The sequence below is a fragment of the Trichosurus vulpecula genome, chromosome 5 (genome assembly GCF_011100635.1).
Source record: "Trichosurus vulpecula isolate mTriVul1 chromosome 5, mTriVul1.pri, whole genome shotgun sequence".
NCBI classification, from domain to species: Eukaryota; Metazoa; Chordata; class Mammalia; order Diprotodontia; family Phalangeridae; genus Trichosurus; species Trichosurus vulpecula.
In genome coordinates this window covers 134348819-134361992 of record NC_050577.1, presented here as the reverse complement: position 1 = coordinate 134361992, position 13174 = coordinate 134348819, and the positions used below count along the sequence as shown (strand labels likewise).

General features: G+C 38.6%; 1 protein-coding gene across 1 annotated transcript in view; it reads left to right on the top strand.

The window, feature by feature from the left end:
- The window catches only part of MET (MET proto-oncogene, receptor tyrosine kinase), a 158345-nt gene that overhangs the window by 84474 nt on the left and 60697 nt on the right, over positions 1-13174 (top strand). The window contains exons 4-5 of the mRNA XM_036759269.1: positions 10402-10533; positions 11208-11381. Coding sequence (XP_036615164.1) covers positions 10402-10533; positions 11208-11381 — 306 coding nt within the window. The remainder of the gene's footprint in view (positions 1-10401; positions 10534-11207; positions 11382-13174) is intronic.

The window sequence follows — 13174 nt, the reverse complement described above, 5'->3', positions numbered from 1 at the left end:
AGGAATCTAAGACTCCAGTGGGTCTATTATTTGGTTACTATGAGAAAGAATTGGTAATGGAAAAGCAAAATGCAGCCTCAAAGACTCTTATCAAACTAGTTGTCTTCCATGCATGTCTTAAGGTTACACAAGTTTCTAGAACATTCACCACTATTTGTTAATGATCCTCTGGGTATCAGAATAAATCAAGGCAGGCATCAAACAAGGAGTCATGCTTCCTAAAAGTGTTCACTGTTACTACTACTACTAAAAATGATGATGATGACGATGATGTTGATGATGATGATGATAGCATTTACGTAGCACTTTAAGATTTGAAAAGCACTTTACAAATATTATCTCAATTTATTCTCACAACAACCCTAGAATGTGGATGCTATCATTATTCCAATTTTATGGAGACTTAGGTTAAGTGACTTACTCAGGGTCGCACAGCTAGAGTCTAAGGTTGAATTTGAATTCAGGTCTTTTTGTCTCTTGGTTCCAGTGTTTCTCCACCGCATGACCTAGCTGCTTTGGAAGCTATCCTGCACAAAGGCCAGATAGAAAAGGAGTTCCCTATTGACAGAGATGTACCACTTAACAGATGGCATAATCATGAGACTACACACTAAGACTCAGAACACCAGCCAGTTTCTTTCAAAGGCTGCAGAAGATTAATGACTTGAAGCCCAGTGCCTGGCACATAGTATGTACGTAATAAATCCTAATTAACTGATCATCGGCTCAATCAGAGGAAAAGCAAGAGAGGCCAGAGTTTCTGCCATGATAAGACTTTGCCCTCCTGTCACAGGAGGGATATGTTAGGAAGAACGCTTGTCCTGAGAGTGACTCCAACTCAGATGTAATAGATCGCTCAGAGCCTGAGGGTTCAAATAAATAATCTATTAAATATTAAAATGCCTTCAGATAAAAGCAGTTTCTGAGGTGGTTAAAAGACTTCCCAAGAAGGTAAGAGCTGCTGGCAAGGAGTTCGATGAGCATGGAAGTTCTCTGGGTCCCAAGAACCAGGACCAGAGTCTTAGAGATGATTTTATATCTTCCTTGCCCCAAAGGGTTCTCCTCCGCACCAACCTGGAGGCAAAGTTAGCTCAAACTGCCTCAGGTCTGCTCCACAGCTTTGCTCTCCAGTTGGTGTTAGGTAAAAATGGAAGGTTAGGCCCACAACAAAACCAGACAGCATTATTTGCTCAGACTTCTGAAGTCTTTTCAAATTTTATTCTACAACATTTGAAGGTAACTTACCAACATCAAATCCTAATTACCCTTCTTGCTTCATAATTCATTCATTCTATAAATATTTGTCCACTTCTTAGTATATCCAAGAATATCCACGCTAGAACTATCTACCCTGTGAGGAATAAAAAAAAAATATAATGTTTTTACTTCGAAGATTTCATAACAAAGAGCAGTAGTTCTCAATTTTTTGTTCTCAGGACAACTTTATATTCTTAAAAGGTATTAGGATCTCCCCAAAGAGCTTTTGTTTATTTGGGTTATGTCTATTGATATTTATCATTTTAAAAATTAAAATACCTTAGTTTTATTATAAAAATTCTTTTTACCTCAAGGACCCACTGAAAAGGTGTCAGGGACTCCCAGGCAGGGATTTCTGGATCACACACTTTGAGAGCCACTAATATAAAAAGTAACTCAGTAAGTCTCAGCAGCTATAATAGACCTAATTGAAATAACCACCTTTATATCTTGATTCAAGGTAATTTGCAGCACTTTGAATTGGTTGCCAGTAAAATTATTCCCATTTCTTAATAAAATCTTTGATTTACCTTTTTTCTGAACATATGAAAAAAACAATGTGACAGGCAGTGTGGTGTAGTGAAGAAAGAGCTGGCATTAGTAGCTAGGCTTTGGTTCAGGTCCTGGGTCTGACACATCCTGTCTAGCTGACCCTTGGCCAGATCACTTACCCTCTTAGTGCCACAGGCAACTAACTCTCTTAAGATTATAACTTGCAGAACAAGTAAGTGATGATCTCCATTGGTAGAGAAAATTCTTCACCAGAAGCTCTTTATTCTATGGAATCACGGGGATGTTTAAAAAAAGAAGGAAAAATATAGTGAGATTTTAAAAACTAATTTAGTTTTATTTTGGCCATTTGATAAGGAAAGTCATATAAAATTCAGATTATTACATTTTAAATAATTTTTATTATTACTACTTTTTATAATAATTCAGATATTACTTTTTATTTATTTAGATACTATTTCCATATATGATTTCACATAAAAACCTTCCTATAACATAGGTCTTTGAAATAAATTGTGAGAAATAAATGCCAGGTAGCCATGGAGCACCTCATTTAAATCTTATTCACCATCTTTTTAAAATGTTAATAATCTAAGATTTTCATATTTCAGGGAGGTGAGAGGGGTGGGAGACATGTTTATTCTAAGTTTTTTTCCCCGAAGATTAAAATTTTGTCCTAGCCTAAACAGTCAAAATTACATAGACAGCTCAGACATTCCCTCCACCCAAAATTTTATTTTTATAAAGTTGATAAAAAAAAACAGTAATGTTAAGACCTGAAGTCTACATATCAGCTGTCAGCACACAGAAGCTTCAACCAATTGCCAACTTTCTATTTCATGTAAACTGGTGCTGTTATGTGTCATAAAAGCTGAATTTGGAGGCGAGGCCCAGATTTCTGTTCCTTTCTGTTCCATTTCTATTACAACTAAAATGAATCCCCCAGTTTCTTGTGAATATCCAGACACTGCTTCAGGGTTTTGAGAGGGTTAATATTATTACTCAATGAGAAGGAATTCTGGCAATAAGTGAAAGTAGGGAATTAAGAATAGAAAAGCATTCTTTGCATTTTAGAGGGATGGGTATTCTTGAGGAAACATGGATAATGATCAACTAAAAAGGTATTTGCAGCTGTGGTACTACCTCTGCTCATAATTCCAAACATTAATCAAGCTTTTTCACATGGCTTTCCATGGCCTTCTGTTGTTTGTCCCCCTCTATATGACAAACAAAACTCATCTGAGACCCATTAAAGGCATAGAGCTTTGTTTAATTGCTAGCTACTTAACAATTTCCTTAGAGCATTTCCTTCTATGACTCTGAAAACTAGCTAGGTGGGCCAGCCCTTTACCTGCTGAGGCTTTCCCTTAAAGGCAAAAAGGTTTAGCCAAAATTGCTGAAACAAGACTAGAAAAGAGACTGGGAAGTTTATTTCATTCACTTTCAACTCGTCTGTTCTTTCGTATTTACCCCATTTCCCTTTGGAGCAATGTTTACATAAATAAGCACAGTCAAAATCGGATATTAAATCTTAGCTATGGGCTCAAAGTCTCTGTGGAGTGAATTTTTTGAGATACAAAAATAGATCAGATGACGAGCCTTCGCAAGATGATGCTAATAATGCCAGCAATGGGAACTTTTTTTATTTTAGAAAAGGGAGAGGTTTTTTGGTTTTGGTTTGAGTTTGTTTTTTTTTTTATGGGAAAGTAACACTAAATGAGCTTTATGCTTTTAACAAAGACAGAGATAGTGTGGCTCAGGAATCCAGAAAGAGAGATTCTTTCAGTCATAGGAAACAGTGTTAGAGAAGACACGAGGGTAGGAGAAGGGAAAGGGGTGCTTAATGAGGTACTACTTTACATAGTGCTGGAAGAATCAAAAGCCAGAATTAAGGTTGCCAGGAGAAATTATCAGCAATCTCAGATACGCAGATGATGCCGTTCTGGTGGCCGAAAATGAAGAAGAATTAAGAAGCCTCTTGATGAGCGTAAAAGAAGAGAGTGTAAAAGCTGGCCCAAAGCCCAACATAAAAAACAAAACAAAACAAAAAAAGTAAGATCATGGCATCAGGTCCCATCACTTCCTGGCAAATAAAGGGAGAAAAATTAGAAGCAGTGTCTGATTTTATGTTCTCTGACTCAAAGATCACTGTTAGCAACTGCAGTCATGAAATTAAAAGATGCTTGCTCTTTAGAAGGGAAGTTATGGCAAATCTGGACAACATACTAAAAAGCAGAGACATCGCCTTGCCAACAAAGGTCCATAAAGTCAAAGCTAGGGTTTTTCCAGTACTAATGTATGGCTGTGAGAGTTAGACTATAGGGAAAGCTGAGCACCTTAGAATTGACACTTTAAATTGTAGCGTTGGAGAAGACTTTTGAGAGTCCCTTGGACATTGAGGAGATCAAACAGGTAAATACTTAAAGAAATTAATTCTGTTAATTGGAAGGTCAAATACTGAAGCTGAAGTTTAAAAACCTTGGCCATATAATGAGAAGACAGGAAGACTGATGCTGGCGAAAGATTGAGGGCAAAAGAGGAAGCGGATGGCGGAGGATGACACAGATGGATAGCAACATGGAAGCAATGAATATGAGCTTGGACAGACTTCAGAAGATAGTGGAGGATAGAAGGGCCTGGCATGCTATGGTCCATGGGGGTCACAAAGAGTTGGACATAACTAAACGACTGAACAACAACTTTACATCATGAGTCTGGAAGAACTTAGTATCATAGAACCACAGAGTGGGAAGGGACCTCTGAGGTCATATAATCTAACTATACCTGAACAAGAGAGGCAGAGTAAGATAGCAAGACTCTGCAGGTGAGAGAGAACCCTTCTTCTTGGTTTGCTTGGAGTCAAGAACCCTGGGTTCAAATCCCACTTCAGACACTTACTACCCCCTGACCCTGGGCAATTCACTTACCTGCTCTGTGTTTCATCTGTAAAGAGAGGAGGCTCAACTCTGTGATTTCTGAGGTCCTTTTGGCTCTAAAATTGTGACCCCGCGACAAGAATCCTCTCTACAATACTACAATAAGTGGCCATCCAGTCCATTCTACCTGTGGAGGGCTCTAATTGTTTTCAAATGTTTTCCTGCAATCTAGACCATCTCTGCCTCTTAACAGCTTTCATCCATTGCTCCTAATTTTTCTCTCTGTAGCAACAGAGAACAAGTCAAATCTGTTTTCCACATCATTCCTTCAAGTATTTGATTTTTCTGTCACATAACTTTACCCCATCCGCAAGTTTTCTCTCCTCCGGGCTGAATGTGTTTTGTTCCTTCAGCTGACTGGTAGAACACATAGTCTCCAGTCCTCTCACCATATTGATCACCCTCCTCTGAATAAGTTCCAGCTTGTCAATGTCTCTCCTAAAATGTGGTGCCTGGAATGGAACACATTATTCCGTTCATGGTCTAACTAGGACAGTGCACAGAAAAAAATATCAGTTCTCTTATTATAGATACTTTGCTTTGTTGATATTCAGTTGTGTCTGACTCTTTGTGATCCCATTCAGGGTTTTCTTGGCAAAAATAGTAGAGTGGTTTGCCATTTCCTTCTCCAGACCATTTTACAGATGAGGAAACTGAGGCAAACAGGGTAAAGTGACTCGTCCAGGGTCACATAGCTAGTGAGTATCTGAGGCTAGATTTGAACTCAGATTTTCCTGACTCCAGATCCAGCACTTTATCCACTACACTACCCCATTACAATACTGTGACTGTCTTAACTTAGCCTAAGATTACATTATCAATATGAATCAGGTGAGTGATATAGCAAGGCAAGAAAGCCAATAGGAATTTAGGTTCTATTTCCTTTACTTGCTTCTGTTTTATATACAAGATTTTTTTTTAAATCAAAGCTGATCATGGAGTCTTTTGTGCATTCCTCTCATCTCTTCAAATAGCTCTTCAGTTTTGTGTGTGTGTGTGTGTTCATGTATGCCCACACATGTGTGTGAGAAGAATTTAGTTCTGAAAAGCAACCGATTCTTCTTGGGCTTTCTCAATAGAATTTTAAAGCCATGGGAACTTACCTGTTCTTTCTCTGAACTCTCTGAAAGCCACTGCCCCTTCTTTGAGTCTACTTAACCTGACTCACTCTGGTTTCTTCTCTCCTCTGTCATAAATTCTAAGATTACAGTAGTCACTTGTTCCTAGAAAGACAATTTTTCCATTTTTCTTTTTGAAATTATTATTAGAGGTAAAAAATGGAAAGTTGGCTTCAACATTCCCACTAGAGAATCATACATAAGAAATACAAAGAGAAATAAATATAACATGACTGTGTCCTGGACGGAGTGAGGGCAAAAAAAAAAATGTGTAGGCTATGAATTTGGAAAACAAATCTAAATTGCTTAGAAAACAAGACACAGGGGCAGCTAGGTGGTGTAGTGAGTAGAGCACCTGCCCAGGAGTCAGGGGGACCTGAGTTCAAATACAGCCTCAGACACTTGACATACTTACTAGCTGTGTGACCTTGGGCAAGTCACTTAACCCCAATTGCCCTGCCTTCCCCTCTCAAAAAAAGAAAAAGAAAACAAGAAACAGTATCTGAAATCATGGCATCAGAGAATCTTGGACTTGGTGGGCATCTTAGAGTCCTAACTACCCCAATCCTATGCTTAAAACACAAATCACTTCCAACAAGATATCTCTCTAACACTCCTCTTAAACACCTTCAGTATGAATTCACTACTTCCTTGGGCAAAACACTACGATTCTCACTGGGGGAAACAACACACAATAATTGGGACAAATCATTTAACCTGTTTTCACTTTACATGAATGACTTCACTTGTATGCATTTCCCAAAGCATGATTTTTGTCTTCAACAATCGTGCCGTTGTCTCGTCTCTAGTGTCTAATATTGAAGCAATAATGGTTCCTATCCAGAATATCTTCTCCCATCCAATTCCAAACAGAGTGAACTTTGTTGCATCACCATTTCCTGATATACAGGCGTAGTCAGTCTGCTTAAGGTGATGTTATAGAATACATTATTGTCAAGCACTTTGGTAAATGAATGTTAAACAAATGCCCAATCAAGTGTGAACTCTTAAAACAATAGGTTCTGTGTGAACTCGGACGAGCTTCCCTTTTCATATACCACTCCCTTGGAGAAAATTAGACCATTTTGGAAGCTTCCCAAGTTGTTTCAGGCCATTACAATACCATTTATTGCACTGAAATAGAGATTTACTAATGATTCCCTAGAACATTTATAAATTGCTTTGTGGGATTTATTCAAGGTAATTTGCAGCCAGTTAGTTACTCCTATGAGATGAATGCACATTCTCATTCCTTTTTTATAGATGAGAAAGCTGGGGGAGTCATTAGGCCATCCCTAATAGCATAAAGGCTGATGTTGGCCCAGCTTTTTCCTTACCTATGCAAATGAATGAAATTTTTCACTGAAAAGCAGGTGGCTACAAGGGATGTTGCCCAATTCTGCAAAATAACATGGAGACTAGGACACCATGTAGAAGTAGAAATATCACTGGACCTGAGACAGGAGGGACCTAGGTTCAGCTACTGCCTGTGATAGTGAGTGACCATAGGCAAGTCAAATACCTTGTCTGAACTTTTTAGCTTCCTCCTCTGTAAAATGGGGAAAGTAACATCTTTAATACCTAGCCCACAGAGCTCGAGTGAAAGAATCTACGTTAAAGCCTCATAAACATTACAGTGTTGTATGAACATCGGCTACATATAAATGTCAGCTATATAATAATAATTTTCTTTCATTATCTCATTCAATCTTCATAGCCAGGCAGATCATGCAAATATGATTCTCATTTTACAAATGAGTAAATAGAAGCTAAGGGGGTTCCAATGACTTGCCCAATGTAACTGGAGTAAAGGAATAGAATCGGTATCCAAAGTCCTGGCTTTCAACACCTCCTTAGGTACTTGTTCTCCTCAGTGGTGAAGATTTGGAAGAAAAAATGCCTCGGTTCAAATACTGCCTCAAGTGCTTAGGAGCCATATGAACCTCTCAGACTCAATTTCCTTATCTATAAAATTGTGTTAACAACAATGTCTCCTTCGCTGGATTAAATGAGTTAGAGTATGTAGAGGACTTCTCAAAACTCTGAGCTATATAAATGCTAGGTATTATTATCCTCCTCCTACCCCATGCTGCAGCTGTTTGAACCTAATCAGCATGTTAGTGAGGGCCCTGAAACACAACTGGTCCCTAACCATTATTCTAAGATAGTGATCTTACTGGGGTTTTTTTTTTTCCTGGCAGTTGATGTCGACCATAATCCCTGACCCTCTAAAAATTTAGCACTTTACTGACTTTATTTAATATTTACAATGCCCCATTCTACAATGTTGTAAGGATGGAGAATGAAACCTGCTACCCTAGGGCCAACCCAGCTAGGGGACATTTTTCAAAATTTTAATCAGTCAGTTAACAAGCATTATTTAAGCACCTGATGTATGTCAGGTACTGTCCTAAGTGCTGGAAATGTAGAGAAAGAAAAAAAAGTCTCAGCCCTCAAGGAGGTCAAAGCCTAGCATGCAAACAACTAGGTATAAATAGGATATATGCAACATAAACTGGAGATCATATCAGAGGGAAGGCACTAAGATTAAAGAGAATTAGGAAAGGTGCGGTTTTTTCCCATAAGGCAGGACTTTACTTTTTTTATTTTTTATTTTTAGCCATGTTTTATTTTTAAAGTTTGAGTTTCAAATTCTTTCCCTCCCTCCCACCCATCTCCTCTCCCCGGGAGAAGGCAAGCAAAATGGTATCAATTATACCTATGAAATCATGCAAAACATATTTCCATATTAGCCATATCACAAAAAAGCAAGAAAAGTCAAGAAAGCAAGAAAATTGTACTTCAGTTTGCACTCAGAGTTCATCAGTTCTCTCTCTGAAGGTGGATAGTATTTTTTTCATCATAAGTCCTTTGCAATTGTCTTGGATCACTGTATTGATAAGAATAGCCAAGTCAAAAGGTAGGACTTTAGCTGAAACTGGAAGGAATCTAGGGAAACCAGGATACAGAGATGAGGAAGGAGAAAGTTCCAGGTATGGGGTATAGTCAGAGAAAATACACAGAATCTGAAGTTGGAGTCTCCTGTGATAGAAACAGCAAAGAGGCCTTTCACTGAATAACAAAGTGGAAGGGTTGGGGGGGAGGGGGTTGGGGGGGCAGTGAAGAGTAAGATGAATAAGGAATAAATCTTATGGTTTAAAAGACTGGAAAGGTAGGAGGTGACCAGGTCATGAAGGACTCTAAAAGCCAAACCGAGGACTTTATTTTTGATCCTGGAGGCACTAGGGAGTCACTGAAGTTAATTGAATAAAGGAGTGACATGGTTAGATCTGAAGTTAAGAAAGATCACTTTGATAGCTGAGTGGAGAATGAACTGAACTGGGGAGATACTTGAGGCAGGGAGACTAATCAAGAGGCTATTATAAACGCTGAAATGAAAAATGGGAATTATACAGATAACTTCAGTGCTGTTTTCAAGACATCATTACAAACATCAGTCCATATTGAAGACAAGAAGGAAGCCAGAAATTTGTTGATAGGGCAATTCAAGTAACAATACATGTAACATGATCACAAAATAGCTTGAGGATCCATTTTAGCCACTCCAAAAGATTTAGAAATTTGGAAGGGATTCAGAAGAGAACAACAATAAATTAGTTAAAGATCTAGGGAAAAAACAGGATTGAAATCAGACTTATCAGAGAGAAAAGTGGAAGATGTTTAGTATCTCCAGCATGGCAATAAATCTGTGGATCAATCACAAAGTATTTATTAAGCACCTCGGGAAGACCTTAGCTTCAAAAGACAAAGGGCTCCCATTGCATCCAGGACCATGGCCAGTCATCCTGAACTATGTCTTGACTCAGGAGGAGAAAGTAGGGCTGATGACTTTGCACAGCTCTACCTCACTTAAATCCAATTCACTTGTAAGTCAAGACATCAGCCTCCTGACGTCGTTGGTCCTCTTTGAGAACGAAGGACGAACAATAACAACGTCCCAGGCACTGTCTTCATTTCCACTGATGATAGAATACAGATCATAGAATGTTAGTGGTGAGAAGAACCTGAGATGCCATCTACGACAACCTCTCCATTTTATGTGAATAAACTGAGGGCCAGAGAGGTAGTGACTTGCTCAAGGCCACAAACTAGCTGTGTGGCAAGGCAGCCAGCTCCTAAGACAGACCAGGGACCCTTAAAAAAACTCAGAAGATTAGCCTCTGAGGTCCCTTCTATTTCTGTGACTCTGTGAAAGTGGGAAGGATTTCAATTAGAAATAAATAAGAATTCCTTCATAGTTAGTTATGCTAAGTGAAGGAGTCTTTTGTCTTCCATTTATTTCTTTTTTATCTTCTACGATGTTTTGCACACAAGTAGACGCATTGCCTCCCCAGGAAACTTCTGAAAAATTATAAACAATTGATTATCTCATGCTTTTTAGTAGGCTTTCCCAGAGACAGAGTGTTAATTTTAAAAATAGATTAACTAAACAGAAAGATAGACTATTCAGATGTTAGACCAGTCATACAAGCTTTCTCTTATCCTGTTATCAAACTTCTCTGGGATTGTACTGAATGTATTGGTATAAAGCCTTTCTTTTACTTTTTTTTTTCTTTCAGGTTGTGGTTTCTCGAGGACAATCAACCCCTCACGTGAATTTCCAACTGGATTCCCATCCTGTTTCTCCAGAAGTGATTGTCGAGCACCCTTCAAACGCAGATGGCTTCACACTAGTTATCACTGGGAAGAAGGTTAGACCTTTCCCCTTTAGCTGAGGTTCTTTGCAAAAAGATATTTGCAAGTTTCTTTGGTCATTTGTAACTTTCCACTTCGGATCTATGTGCAGATACCTTCTCCCAAGGGAATTCCAAAGATCAATGAAGTCAATTTACATTTTTTGATACCAAGATGACTGAACCTGAGGGAGGCCTTTGAGCTATTGCAACTTATGCTCTCTGTTTTGCTTTTTATTCTCTACGAGAAAAATGAACAAAAATGAATATTAAAAGCCCAAGAACAAAACTATGGTTACAAACCTACAAAAGCCAGGAAATGTAAATTTGGGGCTTATGTTAGAACTTCTTGAGGGTCATGATTCATCTTCCTGTGGCTTGAATTTTTGTTGTTTCAAACTTATGGCAGGCAGGGTAGAATAGTTATCAAACAGCAAGCATATCATTGCAAGGAAAGTGCCAGTTAAGAATATCATCACCTTTCACCACATAGTTGTACACAGCTAAAAAGTAAAGAATGAATGCATAGCATCTAATCCTTTAATCGTCATTAGGAGTTTTAGAAGCAAAACTGTCTTGTGTAACTGGTGTAATAATAGATGCTATAAAGTATTATGTTTAATGTATCTTTTCTGTATTTATCTTTAATGAAAAATTACATTTGGAAATAGTTTCCTAATCTTTATCCACAGATAACCAAGATCCCATTGAATGGCCTAGGTTGTGACCATTTTAAGTCCTGCAGTCAGTGTCTCTCAGCCCCCCCATTTGTACAGTGTACCTGGTGCCATAATCAATGTGTGAAATCTGAGGAATGTACCACTGAGCTAGGAAACCAAGATATTTGTCTGCCCACTATTTATGAGGTAAGGTTTTAAGTTTCTCTGTCAAATGTTTTTGCTTTAAATTTTTTTTTGCAAACCCCTGTTCTAGCATTTCCATCATCCTTCTAATAAGGGAAAACAGAAAAAACTCAACCCCCCCCCAAAACCAACAAAACCTGGTTTATTCAATGAACCATGCCTATCAAGCAAAGCATATATGTCTGTTTGATTTCTGCCTTTTGTCTGTATCCTGTTGTTTGAAAAAAATACCATTGAGCTTGCCACTTGAATTGACTATCTAGGGATCTCCTATGACAGCCATATTCTCTCATGTGTTATCTGTCTGGCAATTCAGTTCAACGGTCTATGCATTTATTGAATACATATTGTGCTAGGCCTCAGGGATAAAAAGATAAAAAAAATTACAGTCTCTGCCCTCAAGGAGCTTACAGCCTAATAAGCAAACAAGATATTAATTTCAACTCAGCAAGCATTCATTAAACAGCCATTATGTGTCTGACACTGTTAGGTTCTGGAGATACAAAGAAAGAAATGAAGTTTACATTCTACTGGGATGTAATCTGTATCCAAATAATTAGAACAATACAAAATAAGGCAGCTAGGCAGCACAGAGAGTAGAGCATCGGCCCTGGAGTCAGGAGGACCTGGGTTCAAATCTGGCCTCAGACATTTGACACATTTACTAGCTGTGTGACCTTGGGCAAGTCACTTAACCCCAATTCCCCTGCCCAAAAAAAAACCTAGAATAATGCAAAATAGAATGTGATAAGGGCATAGGAAAGGTAAAAACTGAAGAATTAAAGACAAGCCTAGGTAACTAGGAAAATGCAGTGCAATCATCAAAAAAAAGCAGGAGGAGGGGCAGGTTTGAGGGGGGAAGATAGTGATTTCAGTTTTCAGACATAGGAATTTGGGGTACAGGCAGGACATCAAGGTGGAGAGTTAGAGGAAAGATTGGAAACGTAAGATTTCCTTACTTAAGAGGCAAGAAGCAGTGAAGAGAACCAAGAGGAAATAATCAAAGACAGAAGAGGTGAACCAGGATGGAAAAGTATCATGGAATCCAAAGGAGAGTTGGGCTGAAGAAAGAACAAAGAGAATGATAATTAAGAAAAAGCTATAGTTTGGGGTATTTAGGAGATCACTGGTGACCTTGAAGGAAAAAGGTCCAGCAGAGTACTGGGGACAAAATCGAGACTGCAAAGAGTTGAGGAACATTAAGGGAATGGAGACAAGGGGAGTATTAACTCTTTTTACAAAGGAAAGTTGCGTTAGGGTTGAGGGAAGGGCTCTTGTTGTTTTGGAAAAGGAGGCCTGAGCATGTTTATAGACTAAGGGGAAGGAACCTAGAGAGAAAATAAAGGCAAGAGGAAACAGGGAAGGTTGATAGAGCAAGGTCAGTCAACAGATCCTTATAATGAGCCAGGCCACTTTGTCCTTGTCATGAAGTAGTCAGGAGGAGGTGGCATGGAGGTCAAAGATGGAAGACTTAGCTTTGTCAAGAAGAGAAGTGGCACGGAAATCAGAGGGAGGGAAGAGAAGGTGAGTGAAAACAGAGAGAGATTTTGTCATATCATAGAAAGAAGGTAAGAGAGTTCATGTCTAATGTCTTCAGTCAGCTAAATAAAAAGGAAGAAGCAAGATCATTAAGTGAGCTCACCTCCTACTTTACTGAGAAATCTTAGCTAATGACTATAAGGTATATTCACATAATGAGCCCCATTATTCCTCTCCACTTGGCTACATACCCTGTTACTTCTCGAATCACCACTTCCTGGATTCCTTGTAACTCATTTCCAAGTAACCAGGAGCTC